The 27,806-nt window shown below is 33.6% G+C and overlaps 2 protein-coding genes and 1 non-coding gene across 3 annotated transcripts; 1 reads left to right on the top strand and 2 right to left on the bottom strand.

The window, feature by feature from the left end:
- Positions 1 to 686: 686 nt before the first annotated feature.
- On the bottom strand, positions 687 to 3,614 carry LOC109007407 (NAC domain-containing protein 71-like). Its single transcript, XM_018987073.2, has 4 exons — positions 2,876 to 3,614; positions 1,990 to 2,267; positions 1,542 to 1,862; positions 687 to 1,453 (listed from the first exon to the last, which is right to left on the bottom strand). The coding sequence occupies exons 1-4, from the start codon at positions 3,030 to 3,032 to the stop codon at positions 1,175 to 1,177; spliced, it is 1,035 nt and encodes a 344-aa protein (XP_018842618.2). The 5' UTR covers positions 3,033 to 3,614; the 3' UTR covers positions 687 to 1,174.
- A 9,856-nt stretch (positions 3,615 to 13,470) lies between these two features.
- LOC118349530 lies at positions 13,471 to 13,598 on the top strand. The gene has a single exon (XR_004802485.1). It is a non-coding gene; the product is annotated as a U6atac minor spliceosomal RNA (small nuclear RNA).
- Positions 13,599 to 14,676: 1,078 nt separating this feature from the next.
- Positions 14,677 to 19,483, bottom strand: LOC109007408 (protein phosphatase 2C 29-like). Its single transcript, XM_018987074.2, has 4 exons — positions 17,410 to 19,483; positions 16,114 to 16,227; positions 15,695 to 15,959; positions 14,677 to 15,412 (listed from the first exon to the last, which is right to left on the bottom strand). Exons 1-4 carry the CDS (start codon positions 19,360 to 19,362, stop codon positions 15,288 to 15,290), a joined length of 2,457 nt encoding a protein of 818 aa, XP_018842619.1. The 5' UTR covers positions 19,363 to 19,483; the 3' UTR covers positions 14,677 to 15,287.
- Positions 19,484 to 27,806: the final 8,323 nt, after the last annotated feature.

Genomic DNA, 27,806 nt, shown 5'->3' with positions numbered 1-27,806 from the left:
AATGAATGTCTTGTTAGATGAACCCAAAAAAAAAATAAAAAATAAAAAGGAAAAGAAAGAAAGAATAACTGGAAATTGATCTATCGTGAAACAGATTCCACTCCGGTAGTGAACGGCTTTCAGAATCCACCAATAACACAAGTGCCACCAAAGCATGCAATAAGAAACCAACACAAAGTTAAAGAATGTGCGTGAAAGCAAGTTGTGATAAAGTGGTTATATTAATGCAGATTTAAGATAGACTTTACCTTAGCTTTTGATAAAGAGAATATTGCATTTTAAAAACTTAATTCACAACTTAATGAGTACAGTCATCAAAGAAAGCAGCTTTGGCAGTAGAAAGTTCTAACAGAAGCACTCCCTCCAGTTCACACATGCCCAACTAACTTTGAGCTCCTTGTCTTGAACTTGTAGAATGACAAAATTAAACATGTTTTCTAATAATTTTACAAAATTAAATAGAGAAATCATTAGAAGCCAATTTATTTAACAAACAGCCAGTCATCACTGTTCTATATGTATAGAAGCTGTGGTGTAGGAACATCTCAACAAAATGAACCCGAAGAAACAAGAGAAGGTAATTCTAGTAACATGACTTTGCAACATAAACGAGTAAGTATTCCAGTAGCATTAGATAGAATTAATGCATAAAGATGCTTCCATATGCAGGCAAAAGGAAACCAAAGTGTTCAAACACTTGGAATACATAAAACATATCGCCAACTGCCAGTAAACCAAAATCTGGTGCAGTCAATAATAGTGATTATCACCAGGAGCTACTAACTAACAGCATTAATAAAAAACTGAGGCCAGACTTGGCTATCAAACCAACTTCAATACAACAGCATGAGAAGTTCTTGTACAGCAGGCTCTTTTATGCTTGTTAGATAAAGGGTTTATGGTCATTATTTTAGATTCCAAGAATCAACATTAAAAGGCGTTGTCTCGGAGGCCTGTTCTAGATAATACCAAATGCAAGGTACTCATAGTTGATCGATCCCACCCTAAAATAGGCACCTATATCACGAGCACCAAGTTGCTGCACCTCCTGCAACCATAGACCACGATGTTCCCCCAAATTCCCATCTTGACATGCTTGCCTACAAATAGGACCTTGGTCCCAAGATTCCAATCTTGAATTGAAAAAGGAGCTACTATGATCTTTCTTCCCTTTTCAGAAGAGATGTGGGTAGATTAGTGAACCGCTCTGGTCATAACCTTCACATGTTACATCCTCACTTCCAAAAAGGCCCATGTAGTTTGCATGCCCAGAGTAAGGAAACATACAGCCATATCCGGTCAAATCATCAGAAACTTCGACTTCCCCGTTGAAATTTGAATACGATGAACTTGATGCGATTTCTGCATGTTCGTATGGTGGCCAAGAAGTTGACGAGCTTGGATTCTGGTACTGTGGGTATTCAGATGCAGCTTCTTGTACTTGTGGGTAGTCCTGCAGTAAGCCAAGGTTATATCTTTCAAGTAAGAGTAAAAAATCTAAAAATAGCTGACTGAAGTTCCTTAACAACTCAATTTAATACCTTAGAAGAATCAAGAATTAGCTCTGGTGGGACCCAGAAATTTGTGGGACTTGTCTTCATCAAAGCAGGCTCAGACTCTGCCATAGGAAGAACTTCATAAGGAGAAGTGATAGGGCTAGAATACTGACTCTCATTGCATGGGTAACTTGCTCGAGAGAGAATTTCATTGGGAATGCTTATGGGCACGTTTGGAATTGTCATGGAGGTGTGATCCCCATTACTCAAACTGCTCCCTGCCCTCTTAGCTTTTGGCTCTCCATGATCATTCATCTTCAGTGTGTGCTCATTCTTCTTAACAACACGGCACAAAGCAAAAGCTCCCTATAGAGAAATAACCAAATACAATATCGGTCTCCCAGTCTATACAAGGCAACCAAGCACCAAAGCTTTACAAACAAACTTGAGGCAAATGTAAAGTCAATCCATTATATGAGACGGTTGAATTTACCTGGAAACTCGGTGATTCCTGCCAGAGATCATCACAAAGGCGGTACTCATGCATTACCCAGTCTGTTCGATCGCCTAAAGGAGCCCGTCCACGATAGAAAACTAGGGTCTTGCGATACCCCATCACATTAGTCTGACAGACAACCTTCTTATCTTTTCCAGTGGCTTTCCAGTATCCAGATTTGGTAGCTCTATTTGTTCGTGTGCCATTTGGGTACTTTCTATCCCGGGGACAGAAGAAGAACCATTCCATATCTCGTATAGGAAGAAATGATTTCTCTGCAATTTGCCGCTTAGAGATCAGTTTTCTTGAAAATCTCCCCAACAATAAACTTTAAATGAAAATCTTGATGAAAACAACTTGAAGGAAAGCTTTTCTTGCAGTATTTTCCCTTTCTATTCTTTGGGAATAAAGAACTGCAAATTGAACTGTTTTAAAACATACAATTTGAAGGCCCCACGGAAAAAAGAAATCTCATAACGGGCTTTAGCAAAAAGAATAATGATAGAACAATCAAATAGATAAAAAGAAAAAAAAAAATTACTTTCCAAATCTAAAGTATTCTCTGTTCACATTGGCATAAAACTCAATTCACAAAATCTATGACTAAAACCACAAACACTCGCTACTCTGCCAAACGTCTAGAACACCAATGTACAGTCTGATTTTGCATTGGCCCATCATCCATGACTTATCAACAATCCCTAACACAAGTCTAAGTTTTAATTGAAACCAACACACAGAAATTCATCTTTGAATGATCTGATATTCACTTTCCAATACTTGCAAACTCTCGCTAAAGATGATAAAAATTCAAATGGAAATCAAGATTATAACAAACGCTGAAGTGTAGCAAAATTCAAAAAAATGCTGATCTGAAGAGTACCTGGCAACTCCCAGGGATCGCATTTGTACAAATCCACTACTGGAATAACTTCGAGCTCAATTGGAAGCCTCTCCACTTTTCTCTTCAGGTAATAACCCACCAATTCCTCATCGGTTGGGTGGAAACGAAATCCCGGTGGCAGTGTTGCCCCTCCCATATCTTACACCCTCGTCTAGACTATATATTTCCCTAAAAACAGCCACGGAACGAACAGAACAGATTGCAAAGCTAGAAAACTTGGGCACCCAAATTTCAACTTCTTGCTATGTGCCTAAACTGTACCTATTAAATATCTGGAAGATCCAAAAATAAAAGCTTTTATCAACCGCAGATTTTTTGTCGAAAACCGAGCACAGCTTCCATAGAATGCATCCGTTGTACAACGGAAACATGGTCTATAAGATTCAAGATTGTGATTATGATGAAATTGTCACCCCCCACCAACCCCTTTTCAAATTTTAGTCCCAGAATAAAGCTGAAATGAACAAAAACTGAAACTGTAACCAATACCCAGAAGCCGAAACAGCTTAAAATCCCCACAAGAAAACAAAAATACTAGCTAGAACTTCCAAAATGGGAACCTATCGAGAAACCCAGAAGCTAAAACATTCAAAGTAAGTACAACGGATAGGTTTGGGCAACCGGTCAAGAACTTGTGAGAAACTGACAAAAGGACTGTGAGTAACAAGATACAAAGAGAGAAGAATGCGTAGTAGAGGAGGAGGAAGAAGTGTAGAGTAAAACCGAGTGGTGAATGGGGTGTGTTATATAGGGGAACCAACGGTCCAAAAATACACACACCGAAAGTTTCGAGATTGCTTGTCTCGAGCGTACCCCAAAATTCCAAGGGAATGGCCCCACATAACTGAAACCAGTTCACACCTAACAGTTACTTCGCGCCAAATCAACTGATGTCTGTTGTTTTGAATGAGTTTGGCTTCCTAGAAATTGCTTTGCATAGTGATACAGTGATACCACCCATATTAAGGTTCTGTTTATGCCACTAAAAGGAGGAATAAGAAGCAGAAGTCAGACAGAACACAGACATTTTTAAGATCCTCGATTCATCCATTCACCTTGATTGACTATAGTTTTCCTATTAATTGCGAACCATTCAATGCATTTCACTGATAATGACAACATTGGGAATCCCAATAACTTCAAATGAGGAATATAAAGAGGGTTCCAAAAACATATTAGACCTTAACTTGCCAACCCGCTAGGAGATGTTGAAACTTAAATCAAATCTCGCAGTTCTGTTCGGGAGGGAGAGAGAGAGAGTCTTGGGTTCCACAACCTTCATACGGTTGATCGAAATAGCTGTTTAGGATCGTGTAACGCACAACCCATGCAATCCCTATTGCAAGATATCTGAATTACAAATATCCTAAATTCAAATATGAAATATGAACTCAATTCTACCTTGTTATTGAATTCTATTTTAAAATTATCAGAAATGTTCACCAATTAAGAACTATATACTTTGCAAAAGATGAGAGCCATAATGTGAATGTAACCAAAGGGACCTCAATGCCAAGTGGCTCAAACGCGGCATTGATTCGGAGGAATTTGGGCTTTTCTTGGCCATGATCTGCAGTGTAAACCCCCTTCCACATCATCTTGAGTAGGACAAAGCACTTTTTTATCTACTTTTGTCCAAGTGCTGGTGTCGTCAAGCAGGGTCCACTCCGCATTTAAAACTAAGACCAAAAGTGCTTGCTTAGTATTTTACTTTGTGGAATGACAAAACGCACTTCTAAGTGGTGGCTTTAACCTGTTTTTGGAATCCACATGCATATAACATGTACATCTTAAGCCCCCATTTAGTGGGACCAAACAAAAAACTTAGGTTTCGTTTGTATTCATAGCCCATCTCAACTCATCTCATTATTATTTACTACTATTCAACAACTTTAACTCACAAATTTCATTACTATTTACAATTCATTTTACTGCTATTCATAATCCATCTCAACTTATCTTCAAATCTAAACGACACCTTAATGTTTAGCAAAGAATCTAATATATATACGAGTATTTAATGGTACACATGATCTTAGCTTCTACATTAGCAAAATTTAAAGAGCGGTGCTACTCTGTCACTCATATATGCCTGCTGCAAGTTACCGTTAGGACAAAATCAGTTTTTCATTTTTTTTCAATTTTTTTATCATTTTAAAACATTTTAAAAAATATATAAAAAAAAAATATCAATACACTAATAATCAATTTCTTAACTATTAAATAAAGAAAAAAAATTTAAAATATATGAGGTGTCAAAATGAGATGTCAAAGTAATATTATTCAAATTTAAAAGGTGGAATTTTTTAGACTTGCTTTGGGAAGTGGGATGGAAAACGCGTGGCAGTGGGTAGCTCTTAATTCCACGTCAAATGGAAATAAAGTGTTCCATCTATATTGTGGTTAACTCTATTAACAAAGAATTTGGTAAGATAATCCTATTTACTACTAGGACTTCTTGCTTTTTTGCTACATTGGGGATTAGGATGTGGGAAAATAGAGCTAATAATGGTGCGTTACTACGTCGATCTATACAAGTTTTTTTACAGAAAATAAGTTACACGCAAACTTGGCAAGTCTTGGACTTCCATGTTGGTTGTGGCTTCTTAGTAAGATTTAGCAAAGAAATGGTAGATAACAAGCTAGTGGAGTTGTTGAACCTATTGCCTTGTACAATTCAGGAAATGGGCAAAACAGAGCCACTTAGTGGAGCATTTGGTTATTCTAGCATGTCAAGTCTGTAATTCTTCCACTCAATCTTGGTACTGTCACGTTTTTCATTCCGTCTCGTTTGAATTCAGAGATGAGTTGTAAATAGTAAAATAAAATCTTGTTAGAATATTATTTTAAAATATTATTATTGTTTTAGAATTTGAAAAAATTGAATTGTTTATGATATTTTTATGTGAAAATTTAAGAAAGTTATAATAATGAGATGAGATGAGATGAATTTCTAATCCAAACCGGGTCTCTTGCACATTTACTTAGCCAAAATCATCTCATGAAGATATCTTAAACTTTAATTGAAACTTAGGTAATATTGAACTTAAGTTGAAACTTTGGTAATAATAAACTCTACTTGGCCCAACTTTAGAAATTAGATTATTAATTCTTAAGATGGGAACCAAGGGCTACTCTATCATTTCTAGAAGCTAGGGTAAAAAATGTCCTTGGCCTATCAAGATGCTTTATTTTCAATTTCTCGTCAATGTACTAGCCTTCAAGGTAACAATGAAAGCAGGATGAGTTCTTGTCCTTTTTTTCTTTGTTTTATTTTTCCAACCAGGCAAGATTTGAAAGCAAGATCTGTTCATCAATGACGGCATGACCATCAAGTTGCAACCAAGTTTTGCAGCAAAGCAATCTTTTTCTTACCAGAAATTCTCAGTATCTCAATTTCCTAGAGGCTAGCTATAAGAAGATGAAAAGAAGAAGACAGATGAAAAGAAGAAGAGCCTAGAATAAGCCACTCTCTAAAGAGAAATGACTTGTACAAGTTCTAAATAGACAAGTCTCATACAAACTTTTGTAAAAAAATAAACCCCACCTTAAAAAAGTAAAAAAAAAAACTATTCTTTATTTGTGAGATTTATTATTTTACAAAAAATTTGTATGATACTTATCTATTTGGGATGTATATCTAGCATTACTCCTCTCCAAATGTCAAAAAAGAGTTCATTAAAAACAGTTGTCTATAATTTAGTTTCGAGATAAGGCTAAAAAATAAAACTAAAAGATAAAGCCAATAAGAGATAGGATAAATTGACTCGGACTCTTAAGATGAAAGATACACATACTCTTAAAAGGACAAGTTAGACACAATCAAATAAATAGATCTCTATATATATATGACAAGATCCCCCACAAAGAGGACTCTCTACACGTAATCTCTCTACAAATAATCTCTCCACAGAAACTCTCTAAGCCAAACTCTACTACAACTTCAAATGATCTTCTCTAAATTTTTCTATTGTATTGTGAGATATGTGAGACAATGATAGATTGTAAAAGCACTTATTATAATAAATTTTGCCTCCAAACAACTCGTGAACTTAGGCATTATGCCTAACCACGTGCATCGATGTGTCTTTATTTATTTATTTTTGTTCGCTTATTTATTATTTATGTTATAAATGAACACGAAGAGTACCATATCGAGACTCAAATCTATTTCCTCTCTTCCGGTCTATTGGGCAAATTAAAGCATTAACAAGCTCAAACAATAGAAAGAAAACCTTGCCTTTCACACCCCATATGTTCTTTCATTTCTTTTTGTTAAAAACTTGGTCTTCTAAGAATAAATAAACGGAGAGATCGAGAGGATATTTCTAGAGCCGATTTCAAAGTGAAAAGGAGCTTTTTATGTGAAACGTAGTTTTGAAGCCTGTGCGATGAGTTGGTTCACAATATCGTGTTGCTTGCATGCATGAATATGATGGCGTGAGTGAAGTAGAAAACGCAAAAGATGGGTCGTGGTGTGACTGTGACTGTATGATAATGGCAGGAATTACATGAACAGGGAAGGGTACTTTTATTTATGGGGAACTGGAAAATAGGAAGATCACCTTATCCCTTGCTTGTTTGTCTTCTGCTTTCGGCTCCCTTTGTCCCCCCCGGTGCCAATCATCTTCATCAACCTCCTCTGCTCACCGGCACTCTTGAGCCTTTGTCATTCATTGAAAAGAGAATTAAGAGAACATGAAAATATTACATAAATAATAAATGATGTACCGTATATTTTATGTGTCTATCTTTCTTTTACTGGAGACTCTTGTCTTTCATCTATTATTTTTATTGAGCGATCCAAATACTGTAAAAGAATATCTAATTTACATTACTAAAAAATAGGAATAGTCAATTTGTATTGAGTTAAAGTTTATAGATATACGAAGAAAAAAGGTGAAAAAATACAATTTGTCCTTTTATTTAGAAAAAAATTATATATGTCTTTGAACGAACTTGCTCCAAATTAAGATTCATCAGAGATTATCAATGGATGAAGTTGCTTTCCGAGAACAGTGGACGAGAGATTGTGGTAGATTTTGATGGATACATAAAAAAGAAAAGTTGATGAATGATCATTTGGCCTCATCCACCAAATGATCATGATATCCTATAGATTAAGTGATGTTGTTGGAGTCAAGTCAATTTGGCTGTATTTACCAAGTTCATGATCATGCCATTGTTCTAATAATTCGGTCATCTGGAAAACATTGGAAATCTAGGCCCGCCTGCAGCCTCCAAACACTGTTGTCAAAAGCTGTAAATATTTTGAACAAAATAAAAGTGATTTTGTTTGTCTCTTCTCATCTTTCGATGATAAGACAGTATACATGGGAAAAGCACTTGCATGAGCAGCAAAACGTTAGCTTGAGTAATACAAACATTTGTGAGAATTCAATATCACGCGCGGAGACTTTAGGGTTCTTCCTCAAGGTTCATTCACGAAGGCTGAGTCTAGACATGTCAAGTTTGGTTATACAAATTAATATTTTTAATAATATTTTATTTAACTTTTAACTTTTATTTCATTTTATCTCATTTCATATATATAACTAAACGAAAACTTAAGATCGGACCGAAATATATAGTCAACGGATAAGAGGTAAATACTTCCGTATTGTAGCTTGTTGGTCTCGAGGTACGAAAGAGGCTAAATTAGTTGAAAGAACTCGGTTTTCTAAAAGGAAATTTATCTTTTATTTATAGAAAAAAAAATGACAACTATGCTATAACTGAATTATAATTAAGAATAAAAATTAATAATTTTTATGTGATTTGAGCTAGCTACTGATTTTATGGTAATTTTGAATTAAACTGAAAAAACTTAATATTTTAATGTGAAGTTATTTAAATTATCAAATAGTTGTTATTTTATCAATGTCATCCTTTAGAGCACTGGTGTTGGACTCATCAAATGAGTCCAATGTTTCAAATTTGATAAATTTCGCTCAAAACACATGGAATTGAATTCAACTTTTACGTAAATGTGAAATTTTCAGTTATAGTGGAGTCCCATTTATCGCCAAACTTGATGAACTACTATTCAACATCTATCGCGTTATTTTATTACGAAAATACTATTTCGCACGCAAAGTAGTTCTTTCTTCCATCTCTATTCTGCTTTCTTCCTCTACCCCCAATTCCCTTTTCGATTCCTCTCCCTTTCTTTCTTCCTGTCATCTCCCTTTTTTTCTTCCCGAATCTGGCAAAGCAGTTCTTTCTTCTCTCTCTTCTTTGCTTTCTTCCTCTATCCCGAAATCCATTTTCGATTCTTTCTCTCCATTTCTTTCTTCCTCTCCTCTCCCTTTCTTTCTTCCCGAATCTGGGATTTCATTCTTTCTTCCCTCTCTCCTCTGCTTTCTTCTCTATCACGAAATTCCCAAATCCCGTTTCGATTCTTCCTCTCCCTTTCTTTCTTCATCTCTCTTTCTTCCTCTCCGTTTCTTCCCTCCGTTTCCTCTCCTGTTTTTCGCGAAACTTGTATCATATCCTTTGTTGAGAAAGTGACCAGTTCATCTTCGTGAAGCAGATGTTAAAGTTCGTACGAGGTGTTTCAGGTGAAAGAGGACCTCCATCACCTCCATAGGCGCACATGTTGCCGCTCCTTTCTCCCTCTGCTCCGAACGTTCTCCATCTCCATGAGTTCACTCTCTCATATATATATATATAAATCATATATGCATGTAGAAGAAATTTTACACTACATTTATATGATTTTAGATGAGACGTAAATAACTAGGATCCACAAAGCTAAACCCCAATTAACTGGTATTATAGCTTGGTTAGGTCGTATAACTACTTTAGTTTTATATGGCTTTTGAGGCATACAATGTCAGCATAGTGGATAAAGATGATATCTAGCTATGACCCAAAAAATATGTTTCAAGAAGATTGTCAACTTGCTTATAGTCAACAAAATGATTTTGAATACCACTAGTTTACAGCTACGAATAACAACAATAATATTAAAGGAAGATTTAATTCAATTTCTTTATAACAAAATTTAGAGACTTGCATTTCTTGATAAAGCCACACAAGGAACCTTTGATAATATCCTGCAAATCCGCCTGTTAATGTTATGGGACCCTTGCGTTGTGTGATTGAAGTCCAAACTATTTTCAAGAACTATTATTCTTGATTTTAAAATTCCAACCTATTTGGTAGTACTTATAATTGTGATCGATCGATTTTTTATTTGATTGCTTTTTAGTTCTTATTTTATATTCTATTATTATATTTGCCTTGAATAATCATAAGATGTTTGAAATTTAATTAATAAATTTGCTTATAACAGGTAAACGTTCTTGCTCTGACAGATCATGACACAATCTCGAGGCCGACCCGAGTCTCTAGAAGCTGCTCGAAAATTTGGAATCAAGATAATTTCAGGTGTTGAAATCAATACAATATTCACTCCAAGGTAAATTTCTGAAGTTTTGGCTTTGAAAGGCTTATACATGCAGACAAGTGTGTTTCTGTAGTTGCTTGGAGTGTTTAATTTTAGTTTCCTCTTACATTAGAGAGTGCAATTGCCTAAAACCATGATTGTGACTGGAAATGGAAAGAATTGTGATAACCTAGTTTTCAAGTTGAGAAATGTGTTTGTTAGATAATTCAGTTGCGAAAAAAAATTAATTGAAAAATAATAATTTAAGTATCAAATTAAATTATTAATTAACATATGATTAGTGTAATTACAAAATATGAAAGAAAAAATAAAAAATAATATTATTAAAAAAATAATATTATATTATTATTTTTATGAATCCAATGGCTAATCCAATGTGGAGTTATGGATAAGGATGTTTTAGATATACAGAAAACATGTACTTTTCATCAAAATTTGAATATAAATTTGATGAATCCAACGCTAGTGCTAGAGCATCCTCATTGGCTTGGCCAAATGAGGAGATTAGCTAAAATTTAGATAATTTGTACCAAAAAGACTCTATATTGGAATTTCTGCTACAGTGATTAGCCAAATATAGAGAACTACAATTGATTCACCAAATATTAAAATAATAATTTCTCACTTCAATTAAGTTTAATCTCAATTTTTTTTATTAACATTAAATGACATTTGAAAATATGATTTTTTTAATATTAATTGAATTAGAATATAATTATTATTAATATTAAATTGGTAGAATAGCTAATCCAATGATCCAATGTGGAGATTGAATTTAAATGGAATAGACAAATACAAAAAAGTGTGATATTGGCTAAATTTTAAAGATGGATTTGACCAATCCAATGATAATGCCAGAGCATTGGCATTGGAGTAGCCAAATGTTTTTTCATCTTCAAATTTAACAAATATCATCCATATTTACTCCACATTGAATTAACTAAATTATTTTCATCTAAACTATAAGTTACAGTAAATCCATTCTTCTTTTCAAATATGAAAAGAACTATAGCAAGTCTAAAAGTATTTTTTTAGATTATTATATTATAGATATGAGATTTTACCATCTATATACATATGAGATTATTATATTATAGATTGTTAGATTGTAAAAATAAAAATAAATATGATTTGTTGGAGGTTATTGAAGATTATGAAAATAAAATATAAATTAATTAAAATATATAAATAATACAAAATAATAATATTTTATTATTATAGAGTGTGTGATGACTAATCCAATATAAATTTTAAGTTTTGAATGATTAATTAAAGGTAAAAAAGTTACATATTAATTAAAATTTAAAAAATAAGATGATCAATTCAAATTATTCAATACTAATGATCTTAGAACCCATGCCCAATTGTCAAATATTAATTGTCTTCTCTAATTATCATTACAATTTACGTTTTGTGAGAATTTACCTGGCAATTGAAACACGAAACACGCAAACAGCTGATGTTCCAGACATGTCCCGACAATAATGTCGAAGTTGCATCATACCAACGTCAAAATCAACATCCTGCCGTTCTTCGGCACTATATTATTCTAAAATATTAAATATTACTTAAATATAATATTTTTAAATTTCAAAATATTTAATTTTTTTAATTTTTTTAAAATTTTCAAATAAAACACAAAAATTAATACTATTTTTTACAAATTTTAAAACAAAAATAATATTATAATATTTAATTTAAACTATTTTTTTCTCATCTTTTAAAATTCAATAAACATCTTAATTCAAATACTATTATATATTGAGATATTATGCACGAGCGGCGGCCTCCTTGATGCTAATTGATTGCATGAGCATTGATTTGATGATCCAATCCACCAAAATCTTGACCACTGATAGATGTTAATTCGACACATGAATTACATGGTGTGTATATACATATATTTACTTATCATCTCATATAACACACAATATATATATATATATACATATATATATATATATATATATTGTGGTGTGTGATTCTTCATCAAAGGATGCAAATATCATGCAAACATAAATAAAGGTCAAACAATACTCTTAAGAATAGATCCATAAATTATAATCTCTAGATCATGGAGCCATTAAAGTCTGTGTGTGCAGTCATCTAATGTTTGACGTGCTTAAGAGCACTGATATTGGCTTAGCCAAAGTCAATGAAAGTTATATTTTAAAGAATGTCTACTAAATTTTTGTTATATTCGATTAGTTAAACACAATTTATTTGAAAGATGAGCTATAATAACTTCATCCCTAGCGTCATATATGAAAGGAACTGTAGCACCTTCATTCTAATATTTTATTATTTCTTATGTTTCCCTTTACCTTCCCTCTAGTGTAACTTCATCCCTAGAATTACGATGCATTTTTTTATTATTAATTATATTTTTATAAAATAATATTAATCATCTTTCTTTTAATATCTTTTAAAATATAAAAATAATTAAGAAATTATTTTTTACATCTATCTATAATCATGCAAAAATTATAATAATATGAGAAAATACGAATAAACTTTTTATTAATTATTTATAAAGTATAAAATAATACAATAATCTTATCTTATAACAAATTATAATATAAGTAATGTTCATCTATATAATTTGATCAAAGAAATATTAATAATATTTGTATTTTGTTTTGTTTTGTTTTGTAATTATAATAAAACATACAATAATCGGTGGGTTTATACACCAACTTGTAAATAGCATAACGTTAATGACTTAGATAAGATTTATTTTTGTAATTAAAAAACTTTACAAAATCATGGGATTACCATTTTCCAGTCCCTATGCAACTCAAAAAAGTTAATAACCTACTGGTTAAGGGCCAAGGCACGCACACTTTCGCAGGCAGAGGGCCTCACAAAAGATATCAGCCCATCCTGCAGCCGATACTTCAGACAATCTTTGATGTCTCGTACTTTTGTTTTATTTATGTGCATCATTTTCTTCTGAATCATGGCCTCTTTGGACTGTTTTTTCTCATCTTTTCTGGGAATTGAGAACAACATTAGATTGGGTCAAACATACCAAAAGGCTCAGTATCACAGTATAGGAGCAAAAGCCCAAGTCAAAGCCGAGACTTTGTGATTTGTGTCCCACATCGGAAAGATGTATAAGCATGCAATGGTTTATAAAGGAATATGTGAAGTACAGGATACTGTGTTCGTAGAAAGGAGAGACGGTTGGCATCTCCCCTGACAGGGACGGGAACAGCCTTCGGGCTTACCTGTTACCACACATACGGTTAAGGCTCTCCACCTATGGTGGATCTTATACCCAATTTTTTTTTTTTTTTACTTTCTCAGGGTTCGTCCCAATATCAATTGGATTCGGAGTTTGAAGAACATCTCAGCTCCTCTCCCTCTCGGCTCTGGATGTTCATTTTACAGGCTGACATAAAGAGGCCCATCATCTTCTACTCTGCTCTTCAGAAGATTACCATTTTATGCAGCTCTTCCTAGTCTCCCCCCAAAAACCTCTCCAAATTTGACACAACCAAACCAGAAAACCCATCTTTATCCGGAGCAAACAAGCCTTCATCCACAGCCACCAGTTCAACGGTTGTGACAACTCTGAAGCTGCTTTGTACAAAACCCATTTGTTCTTCAATTGGATCAGGACCCAGCATTTACAATGTCACAATGAAGCCTTTTGAGGTTTGAAAGATAGTTTCAGCTCATGGCGGACCCTGCCCATGAGATGATATAGCAATGAGATTAAACGACGACGTAACACCTCTGCTATCCTAGATGTGTATGCCAAATTGGGCAAGAGTTTGGATTTGTACGAGGGAGGGAGGGGTATTAGGTGTATCTGGGGATCATGATGGCATTAGGTGTGTGTTGCAACTTGTAAGCAGCTTTATTTGGAACACAATTATTGTCAGATATTCTCGTACTAATTCATTACTATTTACAAACTATTCACAAATATTTCATTACTATTCACAGATGATATGAGATACCCTTAGCATCCAAACTAAACCAAGTCAATTGTTTTGCAGCCTAATTGGGTCTTGTACAGTACATTATTAGAGGCTACTGTGAGGAAGGGAAGCCTGGCTAGTGGCTTGGGTATTCAGTGCCTGGGGAAGGCCAAGAGAATTGATGATTGGGTTCAAGGTTTTGTCGTTTCGGTTGAAAAAGGGGTTAAGCCGGATGATGGATTTTGGGTATGTTGTTTTCCATTGTGTGATTATTATGCAAGGAAAAAGAGGGCGTTGATAAGATTGGATGTTCGGTCCCCCTACCTGTTGATGCAGCTCAAACTGCTCTAGAAGACTTGATGAGAACTAGCAATGAGGCACTAACTGAGTTATTTTCAGCTCAAACGGGTGCCCGAACGCATTCACTAATCGTAACACAAGATTTCATATGCAGAAGTCGTACAAGATTTCAAATATATTTCCAACACTTGTAACCCGTAGTGGTGAAAATCCACCACAAAATTGTAGTGTAGCTCATTGTTGACAAGGGAATCATTGATGTTCTGTAAGTATATCTGTAACCCCCCACCAATATACAACTTCAATTTCTAGGCTCCGGGAAGGAAGGAAGGAAGAAAGAAGCGCAAATGAATGAAAAGACCCTCCCCACTATGCAAAATTTCTTTTTTTTTTTTTCCTTTCTAACGAAAGAAAAGTCTAGAAATGGAAAGAATAAAAAAAAAAAAGAAAAGAAAAGAATTATTTCCCTACAACCTCATCGATAGATTCCCATTCTCAGTCTTGAACCAAACCTTTTTGGCATCTGCTCGAGATCTTGATGAATATCTAAGACCAGCCTTTTGCCAGTATCATCCAGGATTCTCTATGATAGCTACATTCTTTTGCCATGCAGAGAAAAATGCGAATGGGACCCAAGAAAAATGGATCATTTGTGTAACTTTGGAATCTTGGATACCGCTGCGAGTGGCTTGAGTTGAAAATTGAAAACTGCTATTTCACTAGGCCATATCTTGCGAATGAAAGGTAGGTTTTACAGGTACTTTCCTGACGTCTTCCAAATTCTTCCTTCTAGTGATACAATCATAACAGTAACATCATCATGGTATTTTCTGCGATCTCCTTGTGGGATGTCCAATAATTCATGGAAATCCATTCCTGCAGAGAAAACCACTTCAAGTTTAAAATCTGAAAACGCGAGAAAACTGAAGTAGACTGAAAATGGTTGAACTAGAGTGACAAGGAGAATGCACTATTTGATAGTATTTCCAACACCAGATTCTTATGCTGGGATTAAGGCTCTGTTGGATTTTAAGTTTACTATAAAGTCCCGTGTTGAAATCAAACAAATTTTCTACTGTCACATTATCTCAAAGCCCACTTCTACAGTTCAAATATAAAAAATAAAAACATTTAAATGTCAGCAAAATGACTATGTACCAGCTTTCTTGGCAGCACGGAAAAGAAGCTCCTCTAACAAATGTTGCGCAGGATCTCCATCAGGGAACTTTTCCATGAAACTCTCAACAAGAGAAACCACTTCCTGATTACTCAGATATTGATATAGACCATCAGACGAGAGGACTACGAACTGATCTCTAGGGCACAGTCTATGGTGACGAAGAGAAGGTGAGCAGGATATGTAAGGTGCGGTACCAATATACTCGTTCCGAAACATTTCCAACAGTGGATCATTCCACTTGGGCTGCACCAGCATTTACATTGCATTAGTATGTATCTCTAGACCCCGATAACAAATGAAATATCCAAAAACAACCATATATGGAGAGTTTCATTCAGTAGACATAACACGAGCACAATTCTTACAACAAATTACAAATAGAAATAAAGCTGAAAACCTGTTTTAGAAATCCGGCTCCAAAAGCTCTGGTAACCTTGAGACGACCTTTTACTCTATCATTGACAATGCATTGTTTGTCATCCGGGTGCTCGTTCTTGATTCTTATGACTTCCTGCACAATGAAGATTGAAATTATTAGAAAATCTGCAATACTGATCCTAGACGCTAAAAGGATACCTACAAATATGGGAAAATACAAGCATAAAAAGAAAAACACCCAAACATTCATCAAGAAGATAACAAAATGAGCTGCAAGTGAACATATGGGTGTCAAACATCATCAAATGTCTTGATTTAATGGCCCCAAACTGCTTGAAGTGGACCAAGCTTAACAAAGTAATGTCCTTCATTGCAGCATGAAATTAATGTATAACAGTCTGGAAATCAGCAATAGAATCAAGCCAGCTATAATAATTGAGCAAAAGCCGTGACCAAAATAATAACGAATTATACTGTAGAAAATACTATTTTTTGGGCGCAGAGAGATGCTTCAAACATTGCTACAAAAACTTCAATTTTATATGTAAAATGTAAAGCATTAAGATCAAACCTCAAATCATGATTCCTGAAACGAGAAACAAGGAATTATGGAAGCTATTATATGAATGGTAACTACCAGACGGGGGATGAAATTGTCAACATAAGATGAGTCACTGTTACTGAAAATAACACAAACTTAAAAGTCATATATGCCCGGAGAAAATGAAGCATACACTTCAAAGGAGACATGATAGGGATGTCCCCCAGCCTGTCAAGACCTGGTCACACAACTTGCAGATTGATCTCCTAGAACTACTTGTTCTGTTCAGTAAACCATCAATATAACCAGAGGACATCACAATTTTGAAATCAGAAAAATCAAGAATTGCAAATATATGTATACTCAAAAAACTAATGGGACAAAGGCATGTGACCTTTGCCTAGCTGAAAGGTCTTAAACATCTTTTTATGCCATGTTTTCCTGAGCCATAATTGACAATTGAAGAATTGATATGAATTTTGATCTGTAATCCAAATGCCAACCTCTGTTCAAGGCAAAACTAGAGTCCATACACATCCATGTCTATAAAGGTCATAGGGACACCGACTTTGCACACCGATTTGTAAACAGAGCAAGCTATGTAAGCACATAATTCCTTCCAACACATGCAAGCGAACAGTATGTTCATGTAGAATTATCAGCTGCGACTGTTCAACTATCAATATCAACAGCCAACAAAGAAACTAAAATTTTCAGCAAATACAGTAAGGAACAACTAACAAAATAATAATCCCTCCAGAATTCAAAACTTACATCTTCAATGCTCGTGCTGTGATCAGTAGATAGCTGCAAAGCCTCCAATCTCATTACTTGAGCAGAAGCCTCGCATGCCACCCTAACTGCCTCTTCACCCACGGCTGAGGACTCCCCGGTTATACCCTCCATTCTTGACCCGTTGGCCCCTGGCGCCCTCAACCCAGTTATCCCTGAACCAACCTCCTGCGGTTCATACTGCGCGACAATAGCCCTACTATCACCTACATTCATCACATACACATCCTCATCCCTCATTAACACAACCAACAAACACGAACCCATCAATGCAAGCTCTGGATTCGTATCAAGAACCTTATCCGTCATGTCCAGATACGCGAGCTCTGTAACTTCAAGAGCCTGGGACAGTGCCCTCAAAACTAAATCATGATCCACCGGCCCCTCCTTCCGCTTCCTCCCAGTTCGTGATGACCTCTCCTCCACTCTATTCTCAACCTCAACTTTCTCTTTCTCCTCCATTCTAAACCTCCAAGGGAACAACTTCCTACCATGGCCATCTTTGTGCTTCGACATCCCCTGCTTCAATTTCGACAACAAGAGCCACCGTCTGCTCAACGCCGAACCTGCATTGTTAACACTAAGAGCGTCATCGACCGAGAAAGCAAACCTCTCCGACCCAGAAAGATCGAGACCATCTTCTGGGTCATCCTCCGCGAGAAATTCCCAAAGCCTCCGCCTCCGAACTTCCGTCCCCTCCGTTTCAAATGTAACTCTCTTGGCCGGCCCTCTATCAACAGGAATTGAGTCCGAGTCCAAATTCAAATCATTCCCATTTCGAGCAAATTCACAATTGACCTCTCCCCTAGAATTTTCCATAGATAGGTTACTTCCTACAGCTGCATTTAATGGGTTCTCATAACTATTACCATCATTAATATTACTGCTACTACTGTTATTGTTATTATTAGTAAGATCACCGGCTTCCTCTACTTCTTCCTCAATTTCCCAAAACAAGCCCTGGAGCTCATTGTACACGGCGCGATAGAGATTACCCATTAAGAACTCGGGCGCATCTGGGCCATTAAACCCGTCATAAATCCCAACGAACAACCACCCCTGCTCCTCCGAAACGACGACGTGTACACGATCCTCGCCGGCCTTCCCAAGCGCCCACTGTACGTTTTCGCTTTCGTTCCTCCCCTCCGCCGAATCGTCACCATTTGTTGAAACTTCCTTGCGCCCCACGAAATTGAGCACCGGGACCACCCAGGGCCGCTTCTTTTCCGAAAACTCCCCGTAGAACGCCTTCCGAATCCCCGAAATGCCCTTCTTCTTCCTCCTTTTTACGTATGCATCACCAAGCGGAGCTGAGAAGGGGACCGAGCCGCCGGTTTCCAAGCTCACGGCAGCGATGGCTTCCACTGGGCCGGACAGAGCGCCGCGGTCGATTGGACCCGAGAGGAAGAACCCGCCCCGCTCCATCGGGCAGGACGGGTCTCCCCCTCCACCGCCGCGTGGCACTGGCTGGAGAGGGAGCGCGCTAAACAAAGACGTGCTCTCGAAGCCATTCACAATACTCCCTCTCACGCCGCCGCCACCAGCAGCACCAGTAGTGCCGAGCACAGTCTCAGTGGCATCGTCGTAAATATTGTCGAGCTGAAGAACTGTCCTTGGAGTGGAGCTGTTGGCGCTGACAGAAGCACCGGAAATGGTCTTGAAGCCGGTCTCTGGAAAGCCAGGTCTGACCCTGGACCCGGTGGGTTCGTGAGACGGAGAGAAGCGGAGGGAGCCAGTTGGGGAGAGGAAGCGATCGGAGTGAGTGGGAGAGAGAAAGCGGGCGGAGGAACGGACGTAGCGGAAGGAGTGGCCTAGGGCTTCATCCAAGGTCTCGGAGGGCGCGAACACCACGTCCTGTTGTTCCTTGACTGGCCGGTTGGTCGTCCGGTTCACAGTTCCGAAGCAAGGCAGCAGGCTCGACACTCCACTTCCCATCACATTTGACGAACTCCACCGTTTGGCTGTCGAGAAAATCGCGGCTCTATTTTCCGGCAAAGTCCAAAGCAAGAGAAGAAAAAAAAAATAAAAAATTAGTGAAGAAAGGTAGAAACTGGCGAATGGCGACGTTACATTAATGAAATATAAATATATATAGTAATTTTATTATATTTAAGAAGACTGTCCTGACCTGCACCTGCACCTGCACCTGCCTTTTGTAACTTTGTTTTCCTTATTTTATTCATGTTGTGTACAGTTGTTGGATCTTGGTTGACCGACGGTTACACCTGGTCTCTAGCAAAAGGCAGAGTGACACGTCGGATACCAGGTGGGTTGTCTTTGGGATCCACTGGACACTGTGCATGTATAAATTATAATGTAGCTGGGTTGATTTGGCAACTTTGGGCTCGGCTTCTATAGAAATGACGGGGGAGTCCTGTTAGCGTTGGGTTGGGTGTATCTGTCGACTGTCTGTTTACGTTGTCCCAGCAAAAGGTATTTTACAGGTTTTTTTTATAATTATATTGAGTTTCTAAAATAAGCGTTTTATCGATACATTTTATTTGTAACTATAAATATTTAAAAAAAATCTATTTTCTATTCAAAATTTGAGATCTTAAATGAAAAAAGGTAGAAACCTAAAATTAATGTTATAATATTTATTATTGTTTGTATAAATATTTAGGATAATATTAAACTATTAATAATATAATAGAATCTATATTATATATCTATCTCTCTCGTAGAAGTCTCTTAAAATTCTTAACATTACAATTTTTATTTTATAATGGATAAAAAAATATGATTTTAGAAGCACAAAAGATAATAATTATATATAAAAAAAAATTAAAAATTGAGTATCTTTAAAACTTATTTGAATGCAGAAATATTTTCAACTCATCTCACTTATCATTATAAATTTTTTAAATTTTTATATAAAATATAATAAATAATTTAATTTTTTAATTTTTAAAATAATAATAATAATATTTATTTAATTTATTTAAAATTATCTCATTTTATCACATCTTCTTTATTCAAATCATAACTAACGAGAGAGAGAAGAGGCTTGACTTTGACTTCTGAGGCCCTAATCCAAAAAGCAATCATTCATCCACCTCTTTGCCACCTCACAGGCAATCTTTCAAGCTACATGCCACGGCCACGTCATACTGACAGAGAGCCGCTAGATCAAGCATTGAAGCAATATTTATACGGTCAGGATTTAACGGACAAGCAAGAGACAGGTGTTTTGTCTCTCGGCCTAACTGTATCTGATTAGTCAAAGGGCTGCAATTCATCCCATTCCCGCCTTTATCTTTTTCCTTTTGTCCTCTTCTATTTTTATAAAGTCTCAAATTCATTAAAATAACATATTATTATTTCTCTTTTTATTTTTTTAATTAATAATAGTAATACTTTATGAAAGAAATAAATGTATTTTTTCTTGGTATTTAAAAGGTAAGAATTTTGTTACAAAAACGGTAGTAAAGAGTGCGTCAAATGTAACGCTACTTGTCGCATATATATGTATATATTCTGATAATAAAATATTATACAAATATTTATTTCTTAAAATATTAAATCTGTAGAATGTACCAAAAACATTATTACAAAAATAGATAAATCTCATTCAGCTGATTTGGATAGTGAATTGAGATTATTTTAAATTAATTAAATAAAATATTATTTTAAAATTTAAAAAAATTAATTTATTTATTATATTTTATATAAAAATTTAAAAAAAAATTATAATAATTATATAAAATAAGATAAGATGAGTTGAGGTATCTAAACCGAACTTATGAAAAAATAAATAAATAGAGGGATTGTGATGGGTCCAGATGAATCAGTTGGTCAACACCTATGACAAAGCTCTGATTTATGGGGTCCGCTCTTGTGAGTGGAACTATGAAACAAACTCATGATCATTATTATTCCATTTCTTTTAACAAAAAATTGACCTTAACCTAAATCAGAAAAATTAACTTTTTGACTGTATTTTTTGTTTGTATTTTATAAATTTTTTGTTTTGTTTTTTTTGGGTTTAATTTTCTCTGTTCAAGATATTGTTCTAACTTCTAATAAAGTAGATAAAGATTACTTTCTACAATTAATATATTATTTCTCTAAAATTCGTCAAATTTTGTTAATTATCAAAACATGCAAGTGCAAATAAAATAATTTATATATAAATATTTCTTATTTAGAAATTATATTATAGCATTTAAACAGAATAAATTAATAAACGTTGATTAAAAAAAAATCTCTTAAATGGACAAAAATTTTGATTTTTGACCGAAGATTGAAAATTCATCAATCTCGTTATTTTAAAAAGCACACTTTACCCCAATTTTAATAAAGATACTTGACCTTTCCTTTTTTTTTTTTTTTTTTTAATAATTTTCTCGGATACCCATTCCAACTTTGATAAAGTCATACAATATTCAAAAGAAAAAAAAAAAACATGATTTTATAAATGAATTGGGCCATTTATTAATTTTAGAGAAGTATCGTGTATACTTATATTTTTACTTGTAAAACTCATTTTGTTAGTTTTTTTTCAAATTTTATAATTTTTATCATATCAATAACTAACATGTAGATAAATAAGTTTTTTATAAAAAAATTTTTAAGTATATTTAGCATTTTTCTTAATTTTACGTGGGTTTTACAATATATAATTAGTTGTGTATATATATATATATATAATATGGATTTGACCATTAATTGTAGTCATTAATCCGGCACAAATGATGCCTCCTAATTTTTGACTTTCTATCCCTACTGAGGCGCTGGCTAATGACGATTAATCCTAAGCAATGACTTTCACGGGCTGTTGAATTAATTAATGCTAGCTGTTATATCATTAATTAATGTATAATTGTAAGCATGTTTGGTGCTTGAAACAAGCTTAATTTCATGTGCATGCCCCTATTTTAAATATAAAAAAAACATGAAAATTAATGATGATTTAGTTTGGCTTAATTTCTAGCGGCTACCAAGACGTATTGATCTTTTTCATCAATCTTGTCCATTATATTCATTTTTTATCAAATAAAATTTTAATAGAATGTAAGCCAAACACATATATGTTATTTTATTTTATAATCCACGATCAGGTTAATTAATATTAGACGTGAAACTTAACAAAAACATGGTTACTAGATAAATTAATATATACATACACACACGTATATATGCATCCACGGCTTTATTATCTATACATATTGGCCTATCGGTTGACACTATAAGAAAAATAAGTATTTATGACAAGTTATTTATGACGATAATGACTATTTGTGATGAGAATATATTAATTTTATCATAAAATAATCATTTTAACTAAAAATAATTGACTACAAATACAATATTAATTTTCTTATAATAGTGCGAGAGTACTCTTAATTTGATATACTTTTGGCAAAGATGAAAGTCCTAAGGTGGGAAGGCGCAACAATCTTATTCGGCTCGACTCATACCCTTGTTTCTTCTCATTGTAACTAGTTATTATATGTAAAAATATATATAAAGAATACTATACATTAGTCATTATTCACTCATACATTCCATACTCATAGATTTTTTTTTATATAGGGTGTGAGGTATTTTTCATAGGGGTCTATGTGGGATATGGACTAGTGAATAATAACTTATGAGACATTTTTTTTCTAAATATATACTAGTTTTACAGGCAATAAAACATGCATGATCGCGCGCATGTTATAATTTGATGGTTTCATCCAATGTACAAGAATGTAAAATTTTCTCTAAACACTAGGGGTGAAAGTTGGTCGGGCCAGACCGGAGAAATCAACCGTGGTTCGGTCCGGATCGAAACGACCTAGGATCAAGACCGATCTGTCTCTGTCCCTAAAATAGAGGATCGAGACTTTTCAGTTATGTCCCGATCCAGGGGTTCCCCACCCCGGACCGAACCAACCGAATTTAAAAAAAATATATATTATATATATTATTTATATAATCATTGTATAATTAATTATGTAATTTTTAAATATGTTATTAAATATGTTATAAGATTTTATATTAATTATAAGATTTTAAATATGTTATTAACAAATTAATATTCTATCAATTAACTAATGTATAATATCGAATAATTAATTATATAGTAATTATATAAGTTAAGAATGTAATTTTCATCTAATTTATTATCATTGACCATATAACATAATTTTTTATTGAGTTAGTTACATAACTTATGTTAATAATTCACTTAATTTTAATTTAGCATTTTAAATAAAAATTTGTTATTAATTTATTGTTTTTTTTAAAAAAAAAAGAAGAAAACAAATAAAAAATTAATTAGGTCAGACGAGACCAATAGCTACCCTAGGTATGTTCGGTCCAGTCTGGTCCGGGAAAAATTTCGGTCCATCACCCCTGGTCCTAACTAGACCAATTTACACCCCTACTAAACACATTGCAATGATAGAGAGTTATCAGCCAGTTGAACTCTCTGATTTTTTATTGATCATTTGTCATGTTCCTTACAAATAATTGAAGAGAAATATAACAGTCACAAAATTCTTTTACAAAAATAAACTAATAAACTAATGTACATAATTTCATATGATATATGATCATGTTTATTATATAATAAAAAAAATTTTACAATCTGATATATCATATCAAATCACGTTAATATATATATATATATATTTATATATAGTAATAACATTTGGTAATACATCCTTTTCATGGTAGCTTGAGTACAGCCAAAATTAAACCAGCGCCCACAGGAAGCTGGGATCGATGATCAGCAAGTCAAACACTTTGAAATGTTTAAAAATAAGTGGTTTTGCTATTGTGCTAATATTAATTAATTAGGCATATGTAATAAATATAATAAATAACAGATAGTGTATGATGCAAATTTTAGGAATGATTTTTTAAAATTTTAATATAAAATATAATAAATAATTTAATTTTTTCAAATTTTAAAATAATTATAATAATAATAAATAATATTTTAATAATATTTTATCATCTCAATTCAATTTACTTCAAAAACGCATCCGATTGAGTAGGTGAACGTACATGCATGGGTTTTAGGTGGGCAAAAAAAAAAAAGATTTGTCGTTGCCACATGCTTGACTTTCTTCATTTTACGTGCCGTCAAGGATGGGCAGTGCAACTACCACCGATAGTTAATGATATTATTTTCTTAATATTTTCTGCTTATTAAAAAAAATAACATGATGAAGAATGGATGAAATTTATATGCCCATGCATGCAGTAATATTCACTTATAAATTCAAAAGAAATATAATTATAAACTCGATCGACTAGTATTACTACTTGTAAACAGCTTAATTAAACCATGCCTGCATTGATCTATTTTTCTGATATTGTTTTGATGATCATGATACTACCAGCTTGAAACTTCTCTTATAAAGTTTATATCTCCACGATCTAGTTTAATTTATTTTTCAAATTTTAATTCTATAACAAAAGAGAAAAAAAAAAAACAAGAAGAGACAATTGATGTAATGGGTTAAAAATGAAAACAAAGGCGAAGATATCTTAGATATAAATGCTTTATACCGTTTTAAGATATATAAATTTTGCACATTTTTTAAAAAAAAATAAAAATTGATAAATTTGAGAGTCATATGAAAAATTTTACTTTTTTAATAATAAATTTCATAAAAAAAAGTACACAGGAAAAAAAAATTGTGCACCCAATACTAAATATAATCACACTACAATAAACAGTAGTTTTTTGGACAGAAATTTTTGTTGCGGATACTATTTAGTAGCAAATAATTGCACTTTGCCACCAAATTCATGTTGTCGGAAAATTCTCACTGCAAATAATTATATTGGACCATTTTACTTGTCACGATTTACAATATCTGAAAATTAAAGACTTTTTCTTACAAAATTAAGCTCATAAAAAAAAAATTGCAGATAATATTTTTTATGGTGATATATGCATTCATTACTGACGGAATTGGTTGGCAACAAAACATTTACACTTCTCACGAATACTATTTGGTAGCAAATAATTACATTTTGCCACCAAATTCACATCGTTAAAAAAGTCTCGCCGCAAATAATTATATTGGACCATTTTCCATTTGTCACGAGTTAAAATCTGTGAAAATTAAAGATTTTTTCTCACAAATTAAGATCATCAAAAAATTTTACACAATATATTTTGTTATGGTGACATATGCATTCATTGGTGATGGAATTGGTTGGTAACAAAAAATTTACAATTCTCACGAATACTATTCGATAGCAAATAATTACATTTCGCTACTAAATCCTTGTTGTCAGAAAAGTCTCGCCGCAAATAATTATATTGGATCACTTTCAATTTGTCACAAGTTAAAATATGTGAAAATTAAAGACATTTTCCCACAAATTAAGATCATCAAAAAAAGTTTCCACAATTTATTTTATTACGATGACATATGCATTCATTGGTGACGGAATTGGTCGGTAACAAAAAGTTTACAGTTCACACGAGTACTATTTGGTAGCAAATAATTACATTTTGCCATTAAATTCATGTCATCAGAAAATGTCCGAAAATATTTTAAGTAGGATATTTTTAGTGTTGTTGAACCAAACCTGATTTTTAAGTAAGCCTCTTTGTATTTTTGAAACAGCCAAAAATAATATATAGTTATAAAACATCATTTTATTTAAATGATTTCATCTATTAAGAAATAATGTGATATGCATTATTTTAATTTATGTTAAAAACTCTATTTAATTATATGGTTTTATTCTTTTAAAAATATTTAGCAAAGCTTCATAATTTATTTAATGATGAAAGAATAGTATTTCTATAATTAAAGTTGAGTTTAGATTTATGATATGATTTTTCTATCTTAATTCATATCATTTTACTTAATTTATTTCAATGTTTTAATCTTCACCGTCAGATCAATATGAAGACTCGAGATAAAGGACTTAAATTAAAACCTGGCTATTCTCTTTTCCCTCTCACTTCTCTTTTCCCTCTCCCTTGCAGCAAACGAAACCCCCCTCCTCCATCTCTTCTCTTCTCCTCGTGCCGTCGTCTTCATCTGTGGGTATGTTTTATTCTTTCTATTTTTTGTTCTCTTTGGTGATTTTGAGTTTGTTTTGTAGAGAATATTTGAATGTTTGATGAGTATTCGGTTGAGATGGGTTTTAGAGTTTGGGTGGAAGTTGAATCTTGTGATTAATTTTGGATTTGGTGGGTTAGGTTTGAATATGGAGTGAAATTGTAAAAGTGATGGGTTTTGGTGGGAGAGATTTGAATGACCAAATACTTACTCATCTTTTCTTCAAATAGTCATGTTTTCTTCAAACTGATAATTTTGTATTTTGATTGTTAAATAAATGTGTAATATTAGGGCACTGAGTTGTAGTTAGGAGTGTAACCGGTCCGGTCCGGTCTGATTTTAGACAAAATCTAGAATCGAATCGTTATGTACCGGTTTTATATTTTTCAAAACCGATTACGTTCCGGTTACTCTCATAAACCGGTACTTCCGGTTTTACCGGTTTTCGGTCTAGCTTGGTCCGGTTTTTCAATTTTTTTAAAATGTAAAAAAAATATAATAAAGTATTACTTCTTATGATAAAATGTTATTAATAATTTAATATATATATTATGTTTAAAACATATGATCAATTAAATTTTCATCTTTAGATTAAACTTTTATTTTATAAATTATAATAACATTATCTTATATATAATTATATTAATAACATATAATCAAACAAATTATAAATGCTTATATTTAAGATTAACATTTTATATTATAATTTATAAATTATAATATGAAATTATTTCATATGTGATATATAATTATATATTATATATATAAATATTTTGTATAATATATAAAATTAATTTATATATATATTTTTTCAAACCGGTCCGATCTGGTCCCGAAAACTATGGAACCGAAACCGGACCTGATCCGACCAGTTTTCATAATATAGGAACCGGACCGGTTTTCCGGTTTACTTGTTTAAATTTACACCCCTAGTTGTAGTATTCTGGTTCTCTTTCACTAACTTGTTCTCTTACACAGCGTTGGACATTGAGTTCACAAAACTCAGATCATTGCTGCAATCCCTGGCACCTTTTTCTGCACATGGTATTCTTTGCAGAAGCATTGGCTTGCTAACAATATACTACGACTTGCTTTCTGCATTCAGGATAAATATCATCCTTCTAAATGAAACCTTTTTGTTGACAGTGTCTCTATTCAATAAGATGTGAAAATATTGTTATTGTGCTGCTTTTATTATATATTGTGTCTACTGTCAATACTTGGTTAATCCATTTTGGATACCTCTTATTTGGAATGTATGCATGGAGAATTTGGTATTCCTTTCCATGGTTTTGTGTTTTTCTATGTTGAAATACATTCTTACTCTTCAGTTTGGGTGGTGCTAAGAATATACTA

The sequence above is a fragment of the Juglans regia genome, chromosome 9 (genome assembly GCF_001411555.2).
Source record: "Juglans regia cultivar Chandler chromosome 9, Walnut 2.0, whole genome shotgun sequence".
Lineage (NCBI taxonomy): Eukaryota > Viridiplantae > Streptophyta > Magnoliopsida > Fagales > Juglandaceae > Juglans > Juglans regia.
The sequence above is the reverse complement of the archived record's forward strand: the minus strand, read 5'-3'. Positions and strand labels throughout refer to the sequence as shown.

What these genes read in the sequence shown, in the direction of transcription:
- LOC109007407 (XM_018987073.2), bottom strand. Translation starts at nt 3,032, where the DNA reads ATGGGAGGGGCAACACTGCCACCGGGATTTCGTTTCCACCCAACCGAT. An exon ending in AGGAATCACCGAGTTTCCAG is followed by an intron (nt 1,863 to 1,989) that starts GTAAATTCAACC and finishes ATTTCTCTATAG; the next exon opens with GGAGCTTTTGCTTTGTGCCG. An exon ending in TAATTCTTGATTCTTCTAAG is followed by an intron (nt 1,454 to 1,541) that starts GTATTAAATTGA and finishes GGCTTACTGCAG; the next exon opens with GACTACCCACAAGTACAAGA.
- LOC109007408 (XM_018987074.2), bottom strand. Translation starts at nt 19,362, where the DNA reads ATGGGAAGTGGAGTGTCGAGCCTGCTGCCTTGCTTCGGAACTGTGAAC. An exon ending in ACAGCACGAGCATTGAAGAT is followed by an intron (nt 16,228 to 17,409) that starts GTAAGTTTTGAA and finishes TTCATTGTGCAG; the next exon opens with GAAGTCATAAGAATCAAGAA. An exon ending in CCGTGCTGCCAAGAAAGCTG is followed by an intron (nt 15,413 to 15,694) that starts GTACATAGTCAT and finishes TTTTCTCTGCAG; the next exon opens with GAATGGATTTCCATGAATTA.